A 19631-nucleotide genomic window follows, 5' to 3' on the forward strand; every position below is an offset into this window, starting at 1 on the left:
TGCTTAAGACATTTAAAATTTAAGATTATTTTACAATAACAGTCGTTTTAACATGTATGCACGTTTAATATATGTTGTAACGATAAAATGTAACTTATCTAAACACTTTCGTGTGAAATTAATGTCTTATCAAATAAATGAACAACTAAATGTATTAGTTGACTAAATTAATCTAACAGGTAAATGATCTGGATTTGAATCAAGAAAATCCGCACTGACTTTAAGCATTGCCTGTGTCTTTTAGGTATTTTTATATAGGTTATTTTTATATAGGCAACAAACTGGGTGCCCCAGCATTGGCTGCCCACTGCATGTGCATGTTGACTTAATTTTAGATGATAAAAACTAAAAATATGATAATGCAGATGACAATTGTAGATTTAATTTGAATCTACACTAACATTAAACTTCATATTTTCTTTAAACCTTCTTGGATATTAAGCAACTGCAAATTTAGCCAAATTAAAGATACACTGTGCATGAATTTGCATTCAATCATTTTAGCATCATTAATGACCTCATGTTTAATAATGATTATAATAAAATACTGATCATTGAAATGTAAAAAAGGAGAATGATTAGTAATTGTCTGTAATTGTCCTGTTTAACTAAGCCCTCAAAATTTTTATACAGTGGTACAGTATCGCATGATTTGTAGGTTATATATTCATTAGTTCACATTTTGTACTGTTAAGGATTCTCCTGAAAAGAAATGTAAGTGGCATACACTTATACATTTATAATTAGGAGAACTTGCGCTCCAACTTAATAGCACCGTTTTGCTTAAGATATTGCAATGCACACAACATTATGGGTGATATATCAGAGTTCAAAAGAGGACAAATTATATCAGAGTTCAAAAGAGGACAAATTGTTGGTGCACGACTTGCTGGCGCATCTGTGACCCGGACAGCAAGTCTTTGTGATGTGTTAAGAGCCACGGTATCCAGGGTAATGTCAGCACACCACCAAGAAGGACGAACCACATCCAACAGGAGTAACCGTGGATGCAAGAGGAAGCTGTCTGATAGGGTTGTCCAGGTGCTAAGCCGGATTCTATCCAAAAAACATAAAACCACAGCTGTCCAAGTCACTTCAGAATGAAATGTGCACCTCAACTCTCCTGTTTTTTTTCCTCCCAAACTCTGTCGGCAGTTCCACAGGGTCAATATATATGGCCGGCCTGCTATAGCCAAACCTTTCATCAATAGTGCCAATGCCAAACGTCAGTTTCAATGGTGCCAGCATGTATTGTTCTCTGATGAGTCCACCTTCGCTGTCTTTCCCACATCCGGAAGAGTTACGGTGTGAAGAAGCCCCAAAGAAACGTACCACCCAGACTGAAGCATGGGGGTGAATCAGTGATGATTTGGGCTGCAATATCGTGGCATTCCCTAGACCCTATACTTATGAGGCTCAGAATGGCTCAGAATCCTTCTGTGCACTGTGCAGGACACGTATCTGTTATTCCCAAGACGGACTGATGCTGTATTGCATCATATTAATGAATTATTGTGGTCTAAAACCAGGTGTTTCAGTTTCATTGTTCAAACCCTGTATGTATGTATATGTATATATATATACAGAAAAAAATGGTAACACTTTCTGATCATTGACAGAAATTAATCTTCCATTTATAAGGCTTTTTAAAATTTATGTCATCTTATATGGCAAAAGATGTACTTCTACACTTTTAATTAATTACTTTTAAACTTTAATTCATCAGTTCAATTAAAATAATAGTAATACACAATTAGGAATAAAGAGTTACATTTCAAACGAAATCAGCATCAATTTATCATTGCACAGCACAGAAGAGCGCAAATGTACAATTAAGAAATATTTACAGATTTTTGACAAGACTCGGGGTATTAATGCAAGTTTTTGAATATAGAAATGTAAGAATATAGAAACTGATTTAAATGACTCAATTTATACTTTACAAATGAAACTGAAACACCAGTAGGAGGCAATAAGTCACTGTCTTTGTCACTGAATCATTTATTCAATCGATTCTTCAAATGGCCGAGTTAGGAAGGAAGCAAGTGACTCTGTTTAGTCACTGAATGGATCATTGAATCATTGCTCAATAAATTTGTTCAAAAACTCAAGATTCATTCAGAAACAAAACGCTGCTGTGGACAGCAGAGACTCATGGTTTGTGGAATCATTTTGTTTAACGAAAATAATCACAAACAGCGTTAAACTAGAAGGCTTTCGGAAGCGAGGGCCCTGCAGGTGGCACATCATACATCCTCATATATCATACATCCCTTTCCCGCAGCAGCTGGAATAATTTATAAAAGTCAAAAAAATAATTTTGATGGTGGATTGTAATCCAAAAGTTCATATGAAACACATGTGAATTAAATTAAATTATATTCCACTTAAATGTGCTTCTGATTACAGCTAGCCTGACATTACACAGGTGACAGGTGATGTGTCAGGGTAAACAGGCCTACCAGCAGAATATGTGGCCTATGTGTTTTTTCCATTTAAACGTTAATTACATTTTATTCCATCATAGATTCAAGAAAAGGCATAGCATGTAAAACACAAATAATGCATTTCTGACACACACGCACACACCTATGCTTAATAACACTACTTTCATATGCTCTGTGAAGTTGCCCAAAGGCACATCTTAAAGGTCAGCCCTTATTTAGCTACCGACACCCATGTAGTACTGACACCCAAGTGCTACACTAAGGGTTATCTGAATCCATATCACAAATCATGGCGATTTTCCATTCCTCATTTTCAAAAGGCACGTAGCCCACACCTGTTACACAAGGATACACTGGCGTCAAATATCCGTCCCGAGCGTTTTTTGAATATGAATGCAAATTAGATTACAATATCTGCTCTTATCGCAATGGATATTCATTCGTGAAATATGGCCGAAACACCTTTCTTCTGACGTAGCCCGTGACAGCGCGATCAATGAAGAGTTGCGTGACAATAACAGCGGGAAAAGTGAAAGCAAACACGGCCCGGAACTTTAGCGACACCTAACGGAAGAAATACACTAATGCACGGTTTGGCACCGCGCTGCTGCTTGTCTCGTTCAGTCGGGATGTTTTTCCTCCCGGTAAACACGTTAAACTAGTCATGTGTACTGCCAGGTGCAATCACCTATCCGTACGGTTTTAGGTCACGTTCAGGTAACCGGTAACTAAGAAACTGCGCACTCAGTCACACCCGGATAGGTCTTGCGGTGCGTGATGATGTAGGCGTGTTTCTAACTACACAAACTTCACGAGTGATTCATTCATTTCACTTCACTTTCCTCGAGCGATCCGATACTTGCGCTTCTTCTGCTGTGGAATTCAAAGCAAAGGTCAGCAGGATGTCGCGGTTGGAGCTTTTATTGAATTTCTTTACCAAACTAACAGTGATAGGTTGCTTCTTGATATTTATGTACCACTGTATTCTGAATAATTTTATGTTCGTTGAGCAATAGGTTTTAGCAACTTGCATCTTACTGGGTGGAATTAGAAAAATTTGATTTCTAAAGTTTTTTTTTTTTTTTTTTTTTCAAATGTTTCGCGGATATTTTGTTTTCAATAATAGGCTGCAAGGACATTCCGTAAAAAGAACGAAAACTATTTGGCTTTTTTCCCTCATGTGACCGAGATGAAACAGGCTGTATTTGAATACGTTTCACCGATATATTGAGCCGCCAGGAGATCGTTTTCTTCTTTTAACGGTTGCTATCGTGTGTCTTTCCAGGACAAAGCGCTTGATGTTTGTTTATGTATTGCCTCGCACGACACTATGCACATTTAGCTTGAATGTAACGTTAGCCCGTTGGTTTGTTCGAGAACGTGGGAATTTCCAGCATGCTTCAAAACCTGCTTCTTTCTCCTGCAGGACAAACATGGAGACCTTGGCATTTCTGACACTTCTGTTGCTCATTACGAGTGAGTCTTTTTTTGATCTGTAATACATGTTATTTACATTTAAAAACATATATATATATATGGTAGTGGCTTTTTATTTTGTCATGATATTACTGTCTCTGTTCTTGTAGGTGGTTCTGCAGTGGAACAGACGTTGAGATCTCATGTGACCGGCTATGTTGGACAGGATGTACTATTATCATTTAACTGTTCTAATGACCCTAATGAGCTGAGTTGGCAGAAAGGTTCTAGAGTAGTGAACGCTCATTCTAAAGACCCAATCAACATAGATCATTCCTACGTCAATAGAACACATCTGTTCATAAACAAGGAGAACAGAAACTGCTCCCTGCTGCTCCACAATCTCTCTACCGCAGATGCCGGGCTGTACTCCTCTTACGCCATAGTCAGTCTTGGCGACAACGTCTGGTCAAGCATGTTGTCAGAAGTTAATCTAACAGGTAATTATACGTTTATTTGTTCAAGCAGATCAACAGTTAATATCTTGAAAGGAAACTGCAAGCCTTTTCCTGTTTTTCACTTTCAGTGTGCTTCCCTTTTTAAAGTTAAGTCTGCTTCGCTGTAGTCTACTAGGACTGGCTAGATAATGACGTAAAAGAGAATCACAGGTTGGAAAAAAGCTGCTAAAAAGCAGAACTGTAACGACAACTAAAGGAAGTTGAACTTGCTGCCACTGCAGCAGAACTGAGAGTTATTGCCACCAGAGAATAGCCTACGCCAATATCATAAGAATCACTGTCGTCATTTGTGGAGCAACCAATGATAATAAAATAGCTCATCTACTGAGTGGTATCACAGGCTAAAGACCAAAAACGTACTTGTGTTGCGTTATGAATAATGATGTAGGCTCTGAGCTGGGGTTTCAAATGCTGAGATACTGCTAGAAACTCTGCCTGTGCTTTTATTATTTTTTAAATTGTATCACAGATTGGGATTTTAAACTGTAATGTGTGGTAGTGTTAAGACCTTGATGACATTGATGTTTTAGAAAGTTACAAGATAACATATAACATATCTCATAATCTCTTTTACCAGTGTCTGAAATGGAGGGCAACTCTGATCAAGTGAGCGAGACTAAAGACAATTCTGCCACAGCCGTCTCTGTTCCCATACTGGTAGTGATGCTTATTCTGGCTGTCAGCTTGCTTCTAACCATACTGGTCAAACGATACCATCGGAGAAACATGGTAAACATTTAGTCTTTTATCAATATAATATGTTTAAATGTTTTGTTTTTTTAATATTCACTAAATGACAAAAAAACATCATAGCAAAAATAGGAAAAAGTAGAAAGGAAAACACTGAACACTAGCATGATTCAAATAAAATTTAAATAGATTTTTCGATGAATACATAAACTGTTGGACTGCGTCTCACTCATGGCAGACGTGTTAAATATACTTTTTTTTAAATGTCATAATAAGTTGAACGCAAAAATGTGCTTCAAGACACCTGACACCTGCATTTTTGTTTCAGTCCATTGCACTCCAACTATCTTCTTTTCATTCCAAAAATATCACCCTTAATAACATTTGAGTTATGCCATGGTGCATGAATCATTTTATGATTTTCAGACCTCTTCATATACTTCTTTTATATTATTATTTCTGTTCATGTAGACTTTGTTTTATATATTTTTTTGGTAGTTGTAAAGTAAAACCCTTTCCTGTAGTTTCCAAAATTCCTTTAATAGCACTCATAGCAAAAGTAAACCTGCTCCAGTTGCAGCCACACGCCTTCATAGCACAGCTTTTGGCCTTGAGGTCCTGTGTCTGACACATGTTTAATCATCATACCTGAAACATTAAAGAAAAAAAAGCCTGACTGTTTTTTTTGGGTTTTGTTTTGCTATAGGAGACTGATTTGCCGGCTGCGAAACCTATGCTACAGTTTGTGTGAAGTGCCCTTGCTTGTGAGTTTATTGGACTAACTTCTACAGTATGCTGTAATGCAAGGTCCGTCACAACAACAATGGACAATACGTGGCCTTAGCCCAAATCCAATGTGTTTGAATGTGGGCATTACACAGCGGTGCGTGCCGATACGTCTCCCTTCGAGACAGATCAATGTGCATTGTTCAGTTGTAACACTGTTACTTGATTACGGCTGAATTGTGAATATACTGTACATTCAGTCTGCATTACAGTTTTGTAATTTGAAACGATTCTCCTTGTAGGAACTGTTTTTACTTATTCTTTGAAGAACGGATGTAATAGGTAGGGGACATGCAGTTTATATTTTCCTCTCTCTTAGAGACGCATCGGTGGTCTGAACAGTAAACAGACTTTCCAAATGAGTTTATTTTATTGTTAAGATGTGTACAGCAATCATTTACTAAGCACTCATCATTACATTTACTGTTGTATGGGTTGTTTCATTTATGTGGAAGAAATAATATGGCACTCCCTATGGGATATGTTTGCTTTTTTACTCTACTAAAATTCATTTACTTTTAAATGAATTCTGTAATGCTCCAAACCTGCCGAGGCAATAAACCTTTTGCAAATAGTTTTTCTTTGTATGCACCGCCTTGTCTGTTACTGAAGTTTTAGTAGTACTCACTCTGAATGGATTCCAACCTAAACCAGGGCATTTACCACATTATTTTGATGACTCAAGATCAAAGTTTAAGCCAAGTTCTAACTTGACCTTCTCGGCTGTTGTGTAATATGTTGTGTTAGGTTTCTGTTCCATCCAGATTTCCAAACTCAGCACGAAAGAATGATCTCTTGTTCCTTGTCTCAAAATTTTTGGATTCTTTCCACTGGTTTGCTTTCAGTTTGCATACGATTTTGCTACTGTAACAGACACATTTCCATGTCTTGAACGAAGTTGTTAGAATGCGCTAAATGCAATGACTGGATGAGTCCACAGTACCATATGATCTTTGAAACGTTCATAAACATTTGTGTCGTAAACCGATCATTCAAAACAATTATTTATAACTCGCATGACTGAAACTTTACAATCTGGTTACTCTGTTGCTCTAGTGTTGGTGAGAGACGTTAAAGATAAAATAAATGTCTGCTCCAGTTTTAGTTGGACATCAGTGCACACTTCCTGGTTGTAATGAGGTCAATAATTTACCCTGTTTTCTCTACTGGACCGTATCATTGCTGTAAATGGCTTCTTCCTTAATTTTCTTGCCAAAAAAAGCTGTTTATCGACTATGCATATTAGTCACGTTAAGAAACCTAACCTATATATAGAGTAATGTTTTTGTAATGCTGGGTGTGTTTGATGGAAAGAACGTGCTGATTTTAGATGAAAAGCTTCCAGTAGGGAAAGTAGCTCCCGGGTGGCTGAATATGTGTGCCAAATATTTAAAGCTTGGGTTACTTTCACGTAAAAAGATCATGTGCTCCCACAATGTTGACAATAAGATTAAAGAGATAGTTCACCCATTTTCATTATTTACTCACCCACATGCCATTTCAAACCTGTATTTTCTGTTTGCTGTGGACCACAGAAAAAAATAGATGTTAGGCAGGATTTGCATTTCTGAATGGTGTACAAAACATGACCAAAAAGCACCAGATACTACCCTAGCGATAGCAAAACACTTGTGAGCTGTATTCCATGTTATTCAAAATTATTTGGTAGATTTGTGTGACAATCAGATTAATATTTTCAGATCATTTTATAATGTCATGAAGTTGAATAAATGACTCTACACTCTTAGAATATACACTCTTTTGAGTCAGTAAAGGTGCTTGAAAGGTTTAAGCAATAGAAGAACCACAAAAGAGCTTTTCCACAAAGAATCATTCACTCAAAGGTTCTTTCCATCTCTTTCTTGCTTTTTTTATAATCTGAAGAGCCTTCTTTTACTACAAAGAATCTTTTGCAAAACAGAAAGGCTTTTTGGATGTTAAAGGTCCTTTATGGAACCATTTAAACAAAGGGTTTTTTTTCTATGGCACCGTGAAGCACCTTTATTTTTAAGAGTGTAAATTATTTATTTTATTTTACTGTATTTATTTATTTATTTTCAATTTTGAGCGATCGCTTCTTTTAATTTAGATTACACATCATGGTAGGTTTAATCCACATTTTATTTGTAGGAATGCTAAACTCAAACGAGGTCATGACATTTGAAAACGACAACAAAACATCATATAACGCAAGCCATTCAGTCTTTTCCCCATTTCAAGCCATAAACTAGCAAGGTTATTGACCCTTTGATTCACCAACGGTTAATGTTTTACAATGCTAAAGCTGAGTATACATAGATTCTAAATTATTAACAACGGATCTCTGCTTGGGAAAATTGTGGCAATAATCCCTAAAAGTTATCTTTTTTTCCCTTCTTTTTTGATGGTGGGAAATTTGCACATCACATGAAACCATTTGTGAACTGAAACTTGTCACAAGCTGTTTCATAAGACTGTGCTGTAAAATATCTTGTGTTAACTTTACAGAACACAGTAACAGAATGAAGAATGTCTTGACTGAACTGAAATTCAGTCAGCAAAGAAAAACTCTCTTGTCTGTGTTGCCTTGGAAAGTCCCATGCTGGGATGTCAGCATAGGACATTGTCATGTGATGATGTAATTTTTAAAATGCTTTTACACCACTGTGAAATGCAACAGGCTTTTCATTTACACATATAACACACCCATGTGTTTTATTTTTGCCAAAATCAGTTTATAATTATACCTGTTATGTTTTTAGATATAAATATACTGTCTGCTTCCTGGTTATTCATATGCTATTGCAAATTCTTTTAACGTTCAAAAGCAGCTTAAGTTATTAATCCATCTTCTCATTATTAGAATGCTCTACTAATAATTTTGAGCATTTTTGCTGGTTTCATGGCTGCGTCTGCCTCTATCAAGCCTAAATGTGCAAAAACACACGATACTGCGGTTTCATCTTTTTCAAGAACTGAAAACCAATCCTTTCATGATGTGGGGTGAACAATGCGAAGTTGGCACTGTATCTTCTCTCACAAGCTTACATAACACCTAAGTCTCCAGGAAGTTTAACTGTGTAAGAAAAGGAACCAGGCAGGGAAGACTAAAAGGTACAGATTTAAATACTAAGAACCTGTTTTGTGTCTAAGAAACATTAATGCGTGTGGCAAAGATTGAGATCTTGGACGTTTCCGTGAAACAAGTTGTATAACATTTTATGCAAACTTTGAAGCACAGAATATCGACACCGATAAATACTTGTTTTGCCGCTACTTAAAGTGAAGGAAACAAATGTGTAATTATCAGGTTTTATGTGCTATAGGTAAACATACTCTTAACTTCCAAAACTCAAAACTTCCTCCCTACCAATAGGTTTCATTGCATGCCAACAACAACTCGATTGTTGGTTGAGCAATCTTGTAATCTGAGAAACCAAATAGTGTCTTGGAGTACCTTTTTGTTTATACAGTGCGAAGCATTCCAAAAACAGCCTGAAGAACATTGCACTTGCTTAGTCTGACCTTTCACCCCGGTCAGATTTTTAGAACACTGCAGCATATTTATACAGATTTACTCAAGTAACAGATGACCTGTTTTATTTTAAACACTTGTTTGCCTTGTTTGAATACTCAACAGAAATAAAGTTCCAGCTTCATATTTATTGTAGCCTACATGCTGTAGTGCTCAGAAAAAAAATGACTAACATGAGCGCTTGTACGGCTAATGGTCTTGTCACACACTTGCTGGCACAAACTTTCCAAACAATTATGTGAACTTCCTTTTACACTTTAAAACATACATAAGCACAGCTCTTCTATGTTACCTGCATAGGTTATCCAAAAGGTCCTAAGTATACAGCAGATTATTTTTGCGAGAGACATTCTCCTCTTCCTCACTCCGCCTCTAAGGGTCTCTCTAAGACCTTGAAATAGTCTGCCTAACCCACCACTCAAAGAAAGCAAAGTGGGAAACCAAGTCACTATGTGTTTAAATGGTCTGATTTGTGTTTAGATGCACTGCCATACGAGAAGAACATGCCAAACCATGTTCCGTCAAAGAAACAAGATCATTAGAAGACTCTGATCACAAGACTCTGCTTAAAGCTTTTTTTGTTAATGATCTTCAAAATCATTCAACTGTAAACCATTGTGCAAGATCACTGTTAATTAAAGTACCTCATGCATCGTTTTTGTGTTGGGGTATAGTAGTTTTTTTTTTTTTTTTTTTATATGAGTCATGTTCCCTCAGTAAACATCTGTACCAAATTTATGATGGAATACAAGTGTGTTTATACATGTTGAACAGCAATCACTTTAGGATGTTGTCAGTTTTTCTGTGAAACTCTTAATTAGAAGCGATTACTTGGCAATGTACTTGGCAATGTAATCAACCAATACATTTGAATAAAATCATCTCACACACATGAATATCTCATTATTTATTGCTAAAGAAAACAAAAACATTTAAAATGATGAAACGCTGCACTGAGGAATAAAAAAGGTCACTTGGTCCTTAGATGCAGTATTAAAGCTACAATATGTAAATTGAAATGAACAAAATGTAAGATAAATGCATCATAAAACCAACTTTAATATATTTTGTACTGTTAATGACTGTTAATTTGTTAGTCTACTGTTAATCACTATGGTATGCCTGTAATCATTTGCGATTAATTACTTCTGCACTTGCATTAGATATTTCCTGTATTTACCCCAAGTGTTACATTTTTATTATTGAGACAGGCCCAACATTCACATTGTAGAAATGCTGGGAAGGATTTACATTGAAACAGACTTTGTCTGTGTGTATTAATTTTATATCTATAAATCAAGGAAGAATGTTCATACGGCTATATACTGTATAGTGGAAGGTGTTTTAGCTTGAAGCCATAACAAAGGAACCTCAAACCAAAAGGAGCTTCAAAGGAGAAAGGGAAAGCATCAGTAACTATAATAACATTGTTTGCATAGCATCACGTACACTGTGCATCGACAACACAAGTTGATAAAACAATATTTATTTTGGTAACAACCTCTAATTAATGCTTTAGTACAATTGCATATAAAACTTGGCCAAGTTATGATACACTGTTTTATCTGATGCCATACAGTAGCCTATGAATAGCAATCAAAGCTTTCCAGTTACAGTTTGTCACAATTACGAGGATCTATTTTCGATCACTTTTTCGAAACTCTTTACAGAGTGAGCACAACAACTGTCTATATGGTCTCACATTTATCACTGACCCAAAATATATTCAATTACATACATTTCTTTCTCACTCAAACACAACCACTGTCAAACTTCAAGAAGATCCAGAAGACTGTGGCAATGTCTCCAAGATGCTTCACGAAACCTACCTGCAAAGCTGAAAAACTATGTGCAAGTGCAAAAGCTGCTTTAAACCAAATCTCACTGGATTAATGGCAAAATGAATGTTTGGAAATGTAAACTCATATTTCCTACTGACACACTTTAGCAAAAGACATAACTGACTTGAAATCATTTTTGAAATCATTTCAAATTTGTGTTCTGCTAATTTTGGCCACCACTGTAAGGGCAAAAAGTAGCTTAATGCAGTACTATGACAGAAATTTACTGCAATTAAACTGTAATACATTAATATTGTAATACATATTCCAAATCTAAAAAAACGAAGTGAATTACTATCAAAACAACTGGATGTAGCCAGACACCTGACATCCTACACAAGTGTTTTATGAGTTGATATGAGTTTTATGAGTGATAATGTTTGTTGGGTGGCAACTTTTGTTAGTGTTATGGAGGAATGAGTTGATATAAGACAAATAAGTGTAGTATTTGTTGCATTATGGATGGAAAAATTACTGCTGTGCCAAGCTGAAAGTTGGTATAAAGAACTATTTATAAAGAGTTATGAAATAGTGTTATCTGTTCTAGCAATTGTAAAAAGCTCGAACTTTTTTTTCACTTTCTAAACGACCATGATATAAGCTCCCTACCGGCTCATAATACAATTTTGCGAATATCTTTCATTATTCAGGAAGTTTTGATGTGGCTCGTGACACTATCTATGTGCATCAAGGTGCACTTCAAGCCATCAGATTCATCCAAAACATAACAGTGGAGACAAAACACAACACAGAATAACGCTCCTCTGCACGCTAACATGTAGTTTAATGCTTCAACTATTAGACAAACATAAATTACATGAAGTAGCTTTCAAATATTAACCTGGAAAACACCGGAAAAGAAGCATCACGTCTCTCTCTTTAGCATCTCATATTTGAAGCAAATGAAATTAACCCATTAGCAGAGCTGTTACATGGATGTTTGAACATGACATCTTTTGGCACAGCAGGCACAGGCTTGCCCTTGTGTCAAACTCAACTCACCAGGGGCTTTATTGTGCCTGCTGAGGGCCACCTCTGCCAGCTGCCCATTTTACACTTCCTCGTTTGCCGCGCTATTCGAGTACTTAACATAGGCTACAACATGTGAAGGGTTGGGTTGCTATCTGGTCTCATGGCAAAAACTTACCTTGGTGCACTTTTTAGTGAGACACAGAATATGAACCAATAATTACATATCACTGCAGGTAATTCAAAGTGCTTTATATAAAAGGAAATAAAATAATCATAAAATAAAATAAAAAAAATAATCACAGCAGTAAAACAGAATTAAAAAACTAGATTTAAAATTTTATGGTTTCAAAATTGATTTTAAATGAAAATAAAACGGGTAAAACTATAAAATACAGTGCAATCAGAGTGCTCATTCAATAAATCCACAGCTAAACAGATGGGTTTTGATTTTAGATTTAAATGTGACTAATGTTTTAGCACATCTGATCTCTTCTGGAAGCTGGTTCCAACTATGGGCAGCAAAACATCTAATTCTTGCAATGTTTCTGATAGTATGCTGATTTAGTATGCTGACTCTTGACTTGATTTTGAGTTGTTTCACCCCTGGACTCAAGGTATGCATTCACATTGACAACTTCGGTTTTCTTCATTTCTAACTGAAGAAAGTTTTGCCACATCTAACTATTAATTTCATCATTTGCAGAGGTAGTCAACGGGACGGGGGTATAGTCATTTGGAAATAAGGCTAGGTGAATTTGCATAGATGTGCTAGGCAATTTGGCTCTTTCTCATTATTTAACTTAGTGGGAGCTTATAAAAACTAAACAGGAGCGGTGCAAGGATTGAGCCTTGTGGGACACCGCATGCCATGGATATCCACTTAGACTTATGCTCTCCTATACTCACATAATAACCTCTTCCTTCTAAGTATGACCTGAACCATCTGAGTACCATCCCAGAAAGCCTCACCCAGTTTTCCAGTCTTACTAGTAGTATGTTATGATCGACAGTGTCAAAAGTAGCACTAAGATCTACCAGCACTGATATTTTCCAGAATCATAATTGAAACAAATATCTTTTATTATCTTTATGAGCGCTGTTTCTGTGCTGTGATGTGCTTGGAAACCGGACTGAAATCTGTCCAGGTGTCCATTTGAGCTTAAATGTTTTTTTCAGCTGATTAAAAACAACTTTTTCAATTATTTTGCCTATAAAAAAAGGATTTGATATTGGTCTGAATTTTCTTAATATGGTACTATCAAGATTGCTCTATTTCAGAAGGGGTTTAACAACTGCAGTTTTCAGAGAGTTCGAAAAGGTCTCAGAGAGAAGTGAGGCATTCACCAATTTTTAAACATTTAAGGTGCCATAAAATTTCTTTCAAAATTTTGCTATCAATAGCTTGCAAAACAGACACAGGAACAGTTTTTTGAGGTTGCAAGTTTTTCTATTGATGATTATTAGTGAATCACCTTACTAATATTACTGATTTTGTCAGAAAAGAAAGAAGCAAACTCAAAATTGCATTTGCTGTCAGAGAGCATGTCAATGGGAATCTAACAGTCTCTCAACCATAGCAAAAAGACTGCTAGTGTTGTTTAAGTTATTGTTAATAATCTTAGAGAAGAAGATCTGTCTAGCCGTGGCTAATTCCAGACTTTACAGATGCTATAGTAAATTCTTTTCGTCTTTCGCCACATCCACTCAGCTTTTCTGCACTGTCTTTTCACACTCTGAACTGCTGATGATTTCCTCCATGGTTATTTTTGTCTGCCCATCTTTCTGACTTTTGCCGGAGCAATATCATCAATAACATTCTTAACTTTTAAGTTAAAGGAATTGAGGAGAAGATCAACGGAGTCTGCAGAAATGCTTGGTGTTAAAGATATAGCCTTCATAAATAGTGCACTGGTGTTCTCATTAATGCATTTTCTTTCTGACAGAGACAGATCTAGATTCAGTGGTAACAGAGATCAAAATATCAAAGAAAATACAGAAGAGATCAGATAGTGCTACGTCCTTAATAATAATGGAATGGATGAGATGTTTAGACCTCTACTCATGATTAAATCTAGAGTTTGTCCACAATTGTGTGTGGGTCCATGCACATACTGAATAAGGTCAAAAATGTTTAAAACACATCATTTATTTTGTAGCATTGATTTCTGCATTATCAGTGTTAATTTTAAAGTCCCCATGCTACAGCAAAACAGTAAAACTCAGTTCTGTAAACTCTTCAACAAGGTCTGGAGAAAATTTTAGAGGCCTGTAAATAATGATAAAAAGAATGCATGGAGCACCTTTAAATACAATGTCTAGATATTCAAAATAAATATACTGACTAAATGACATGTGTTTGCAAGAGCAGCTACACCTCCACCTCTCCTAACAGTTCTGCAGACACTCATGAAATTAACGTTAGGACTAATTGTTTCATTGAGGACTGTTGCACTACAGCTATCTTCAATCCAAGTTTCATTTAAAAACAAAAAATCCAATTTGTTTGTGGTAATCAAGTCATTGATAAGAAATTATTTATTTTTTAGAGAGCGAATGTTTAAAAATACTCACTTGATGGCCTTACTTTTTGTCCCCAAAGCAATCTAAGTTTGATGCATAATAAGCCGCAGATTAGATGGGTCAGCCGTAGAAGGCCTTAGACTGTCTATCACGTGATAAAACAGAAATAGAGAAAGCAACAGGGACACTGGGTTCCCTCTTGTTCTGTAAACATTTGTGAATGATACTGCATAGTGGGGACTCAACACATATCACTGTGAGCTGCTATCAGTTGTTTTAGGTTCACCTACACCAGATGAAGCAGGGTTTTGGAGGTTATGGTGCCCGCAGTTTTTTAACTGTCATCTGGGGGCTTGCAGCAAAAGAGTGTGAGAGTTTGGTGTCTGGTAAGATAGACTCTTGTTTTGGTGTTTTCAGTGGCTGTAATATGTTGTCTTGGCTTCCCTTCGTTTTCCAGAAAGTCGTCCTTGGGTAAATGTCTTGGAGCTGTTGTAGTACATGTAGGGCTCACATGGCTCATCCTGGATGTCCATGAGCAGTGGTTGTTTTGGCTGTGTGGTGTTATCAGTGTTCTTGTGGGATGCTTCAACCACATGATGACTCAAAGCTGCCTGTGGTCACTAATACTTTGTCCAGGTGTGCATGTGCCACTAAAACAATATTAATATGTTGGGATATTTAAAAACATATATTTTGATGTAACATATTTTAGGGCTACTGAGTGGACATTTTTCATTGAAACTGCAGTGAAACGTGCAGTAAGGTACATGCACAGTGTTGCACAAAACATGCACAGAGGTACATATTTTTATGAGACCAAGTTGGTATCAGTGGCATTGGCTTATTTTTCTGAAATTTCAGAGACAATTGCTTTCTCATCCTGATGGGAACTGTGCTGATACAAACCAGTTAGGTCAGTGTGGAGTACACAATGTATCAATGTCATTTCTGTCACTTTTGCTCTTATCTGTGAGTTTGCTTTCAGCAAATACTTGTGGTAAGTGTCTATTGCATGATATGTAAGGTAAGCCTGATGTGGTTTCAAGCCGCATGAATGATGACTGGCATCACTTTAAAGACAAATGTCTTAAATACTGTAACAAAGTAAAAAAAGTAAACACTGTAACAAAGTGATTGCTGTCTTTTACAATAACAACCTGAAATCTGTTAAACTAAGTAATAATGTGTTGTTTCAACAAAAAGTAAGTGCTTTTTCTTGATATAAAAATCTTTGATTTTAAAAACTCTGTAAATGTTTTATGTTTTGGTAAATAACAGTAGCAACATTGCTTTTGTGTAAATGTAAAAATGCATGCTGGGTGCCATGTGTATAAGAAGAATGGGAAACAGCAACGAGCTGGAACAAATATGTTTACTTTCATAAACCATATTTAACATATCTAAGAGGTGTTTATCCCGTGACAAGCCACAAAAGACTTCTATACATATATACAAGTTAGAAACAGCACTGGGAATTCTTCAAATAACTCATTTCCATTAAATGTTATATGAACATAAAAGGGAGTAGATTATCTGTTCTCTCAACTGGAGAAAAAATGTTGGTTTTGGATAGCTACATCTTGATAATAAACATTTATAACATCCTCGCAACCCTCTCTAAGTGTGATATGTTTTGAGAAATGAAGTTAGCAGTACATATGGTGTACAGAATGTGCAAAATCTCTTTCTTTTTTTTTTTTTAAGTTGTATTGATTGAAAGATGTAGATGATGGCATGCAAAGGTAGTTTACATGGAAACGTAAGACTTAGGACACGCATGTTAAAAGCATCAGGTTGCACGAAACGTTGTGAAACTAAATAGATGTCTAGATGAATCTGATAAAACCATTAACAGAACACCTTAAAATGTGCGTATTATGTTTTGTAGTATAACTATTTTAAAACTATTAAGTACTTCTTTAAGCACATTCTCCCAGTTGTTGTTACCACAATAAAAATAATAAATAATTGAAAAAATTAAAAACTATTGTACTTAAAAAAAATTGCTGTGTAATATTTTTTGCCAGGTTTTTTACAGTCCTTTTCCACATGTACTATAAGGTACTTATAACAACTATAACAGCTAGATAAGGTACTGACCACGAGTTGACATACTTGCAAATATTCTGATAGTATGTTGTATGTAAAGTGTTAGAAGTTATTAAGCAGACAGTCTACTCATACTCTAATGACTGCTAGTTGATATGTTGCAAAGTTACTTACTGTCAGTAGGATGTCTAAAGGGGACTATCAAAGTGAAGAGCAAACCTTATTTGAAATATTAAGAAACATATTGACTTCAATGTATTGCAGTTTAAATAAGTATTGTGGCAGTAGAGTAATTAACCAGATCAATACAGAAACCAATGAGAATCACCTTGGGAATTAAATCTTCAGGCTTTATTTTATTTTATTTTATTTAAATGTGATTTAAAGGTGACCTATATATATATATATATATTTGGCATGTTTTGTGCCATGCCTTCATAATTTAAATATATTTTTGAGTCTTCATCTGTTATAAATGCGCTTAAGATTTTGATCAGAAGTTACAGTTCAAAAAGTTTGCCCTTATTTTTAAAAATCAGTGATATCTAAGTGTGCTGGTATTGATATATCTAAGTTCTTTAGTGTTGACATTGTAATCTAAGACTAAAGACTAAGACTAAAGATAAAAGTTAAAAAAAGTACTGCCAAAAAGTAAAAAAAAAAACAACTGGAAAGTTTTTAAGTTACTCTGTAAATTGCATCATGATCTCAACGTTTCTTCGATACAAAGATAATTGCGCAATATGCAGTCTGCTGGTGTGTAGGTGTATTTTTAGTATCGGTTTAGGTGTATATTGGTAGTTCTCATGTAGTGCATAGAAATATTTCCTGGTTAGAATCAGACAAGTGTGGTTTTTATCCTAAGTGTTTGACACCTTGTAAAGCAGCTTTATTTTCAGGGGGACTGTCTCACCCTATACGTATACACTGTTAGCCAATTATGGTTGCAGCTTCCATTGTTACAAAACTAGTTAAATGATTTGGTGTTTCCTGAAACCCTAGTTCAAACTTAAATAAGACTTTAAAAAATTATGCTCTTGGACACAATAAACAAGACAACATGCAGTGCAATCTGTATCTTCCATTCTACATACATACTGTATTATTTTATCCCCCAGTTTCATAGACAAAGTCCAAGCCAAGTCCCAGACTAAAATGCATTTTTGGGTGATTTCAGATAATAGAAATTTGCACTTGAGTGATCTTAAAATAAGAAATTTTCATATCTCAAATAAATAAATTAGCATACATTATTAGTCCTCTACATGTGACCTTATTAACTGCCTTATACACTTATAATAATGTGACTATCTAATATGTTTCCACAAGAATGCATCGTGCTATGGTGGTCAATCAGCGAGTTATGTTTTTATACAGGAAATGCCCCCAAGATTGAACCTGGCAGTTTTTGGACAATACCTGCCAATTTTATGTGCATTAGACAGTCAGTAAACAGAGCGTGTCTGTGGCTTGCCATCGGAATTGGACATAAAATTGGACAAAATGCAAACTTGGCTGGGCTTCATATTAAATTTCATATTTTATTAGGTTAGGCCTCTGCTATTTCATCCCTAGGCCATAAAAGTCTTGGTCTAATACTCAATTTAAGATGTGGAAAAATAATGACTCTTCTCATTAAATAAACAAATAAAACTTAATTGAAGTCAAATTAATCCCCCTTTAAAAGTTAATTTCATTTGCTCGGTTCACTCTAGAAGGTTTTATTTGAATCCAAAAGACAATGCGTGAAGGTAAGGCATTTCTTTTTGTTAAGCTGTCTCATTCTCTCTAGATCTGGGCAGATGTATAATCTATATCTCATTTCTTGCACTGGAAGTTTCATGAAAAAGCAAGATCCCGGGTTTTATAGATGTAAATGGAGAGCAGTCTTAAATTACATCTGTTTTGATGAACTGTTAACCGAACATCATGTTACCTTCCTACACGCCTTCAATGTGTCCTATCATGTTTCGATTACATCACCCAGCTTTTTTTTGAGCTACAATGTAGGTTATTTCCAACGAAAAATTACATTAATACTTTGACAAAGATTGGCTGAAGGATGGAAGTGTGGAGTAGCTTTATGGTATATCTCTAGGTCTTTTCTCAAATGTGGTCCATTTTAAACTTAGAACTGCACACAACGCAACATATTAAAATACACTTACTTGACCTAGAAAGTGTTTTTTTGTGTGTGTAGATATTGGCTTAATCACATAACACATTATTCTTTTCTGTGTTTTAAACATTATTTTGTTATTTACTTTATTTATTTTCATTATAATCACTTTATTGGCATCGAATGGACAACCTTACATAACTTTCATATCAGTTTGCTGTGAATTTATTCCAGTTGCCTGAGGGTTAGTGCTTTAAATCAGCAGAGACATTTCCCTACGGACAGCATTCTCTTATGTAAACCACTGTGTTGTAAAAATCAGAATGGAAAGTCAGCTGAAACACACGTGGCTTTGTTCTGCCTGGGTCTGCGTACAACGCTCACAAGACTTGTATTGCAGTGCAAGTGTCCACAATAGGAAATGCGACCTGAGGTTTCTGATCTGAGGTCAGCGCTAACTTCAGAAAGTCCTGTTTGTGAACATAAAGAGAAGAGTTTAACAAAATTCAGTTTGTTGATGAACATTGTATTCACTATAAGTTTACACATTAACCTTCTCATGTTTCATCCTGTTTTGAAAGAATGATTATGGGTCTAGAAATGAATGCGGAGGTGTGTCTTGAGTTCTGGTGACACTACGGAAAAAAACGTTGATGAACCGAACTCCCAAAAGTCTTTAGAAATTGGCTTTAATGAAATGTTGCAAGCTATCGAGCATGGTTTATGTAACATATAACTCCACAGTGCATTCCCAGAGGA

The 19631-nt window shown here is 35.7% G+C and overlaps 1 protein-coding gene across 1 annotated transcript; it reads left to right on the forward strand.

Moving 5' to 3' along the window:
- The first annotated feature begins 3188 nt into the window (after window positions 1–3188).
- si:dkey-192g7.3 lies at window positions 3189–6434 on the forward strand. Its single transcript, XM_043249586.1, has 5 exons — window positions 3189–3340; window positions 3874–3923; window positions 4034–4363; window positions 4959–5110; window positions 5778–6434. Exons 2-5 carry the CDS (start codon window positions 3881–3883, stop codon window positions 5820–5822), a joined length of 570 nt encoding a protein of 189 aa, XP_043105521.1. The 5' UTR covers window positions 3189–3340; window positions 3874–3880; the 3' UTR covers window positions 5823–6434.
- The last annotated feature ends 13197 nt before the right edge of the window (window positions 6435–19631 follow it).

This window comes from Puntigrus tetrazona, chromosome 9 (assembly GCF_018831695.1).
Source record: "Puntigrus tetrazona isolate hp1 chromosome 9, ASM1883169v1, whole genome shotgun sequence".
Lineage (NCBI taxonomy): Eukaryota > Metazoa > Chordata > Actinopteri > Cypriniformes > Cyprinidae > Puntigrus > Puntigrus tetrazona.

Bases quoted from the DNA above. Each gene is read 5' to 3' on its own strand.
- si:dkey-192g7.3 (XM_043249586.1), top strand. From the start codon at position 3,881: ATGGAGACCTTGGCATTTCTGACACTTCTGTTGCTCATTACGA. The intron at 3,924-4,033 runs GTGAGTCTTTTT...CTGTTCTTGTAG, and splicing joins ACTTCTGTTGCTCATTACGA to GTGGTTCTGCAGTGGAACAG. The intron at 5,111-5,777 runs GTAAACATTTAG...GTTTTGCTATAG, and splicing joins GATACCATCGGAGAAACATG to GAGACTGATTTGCCGGCTGC.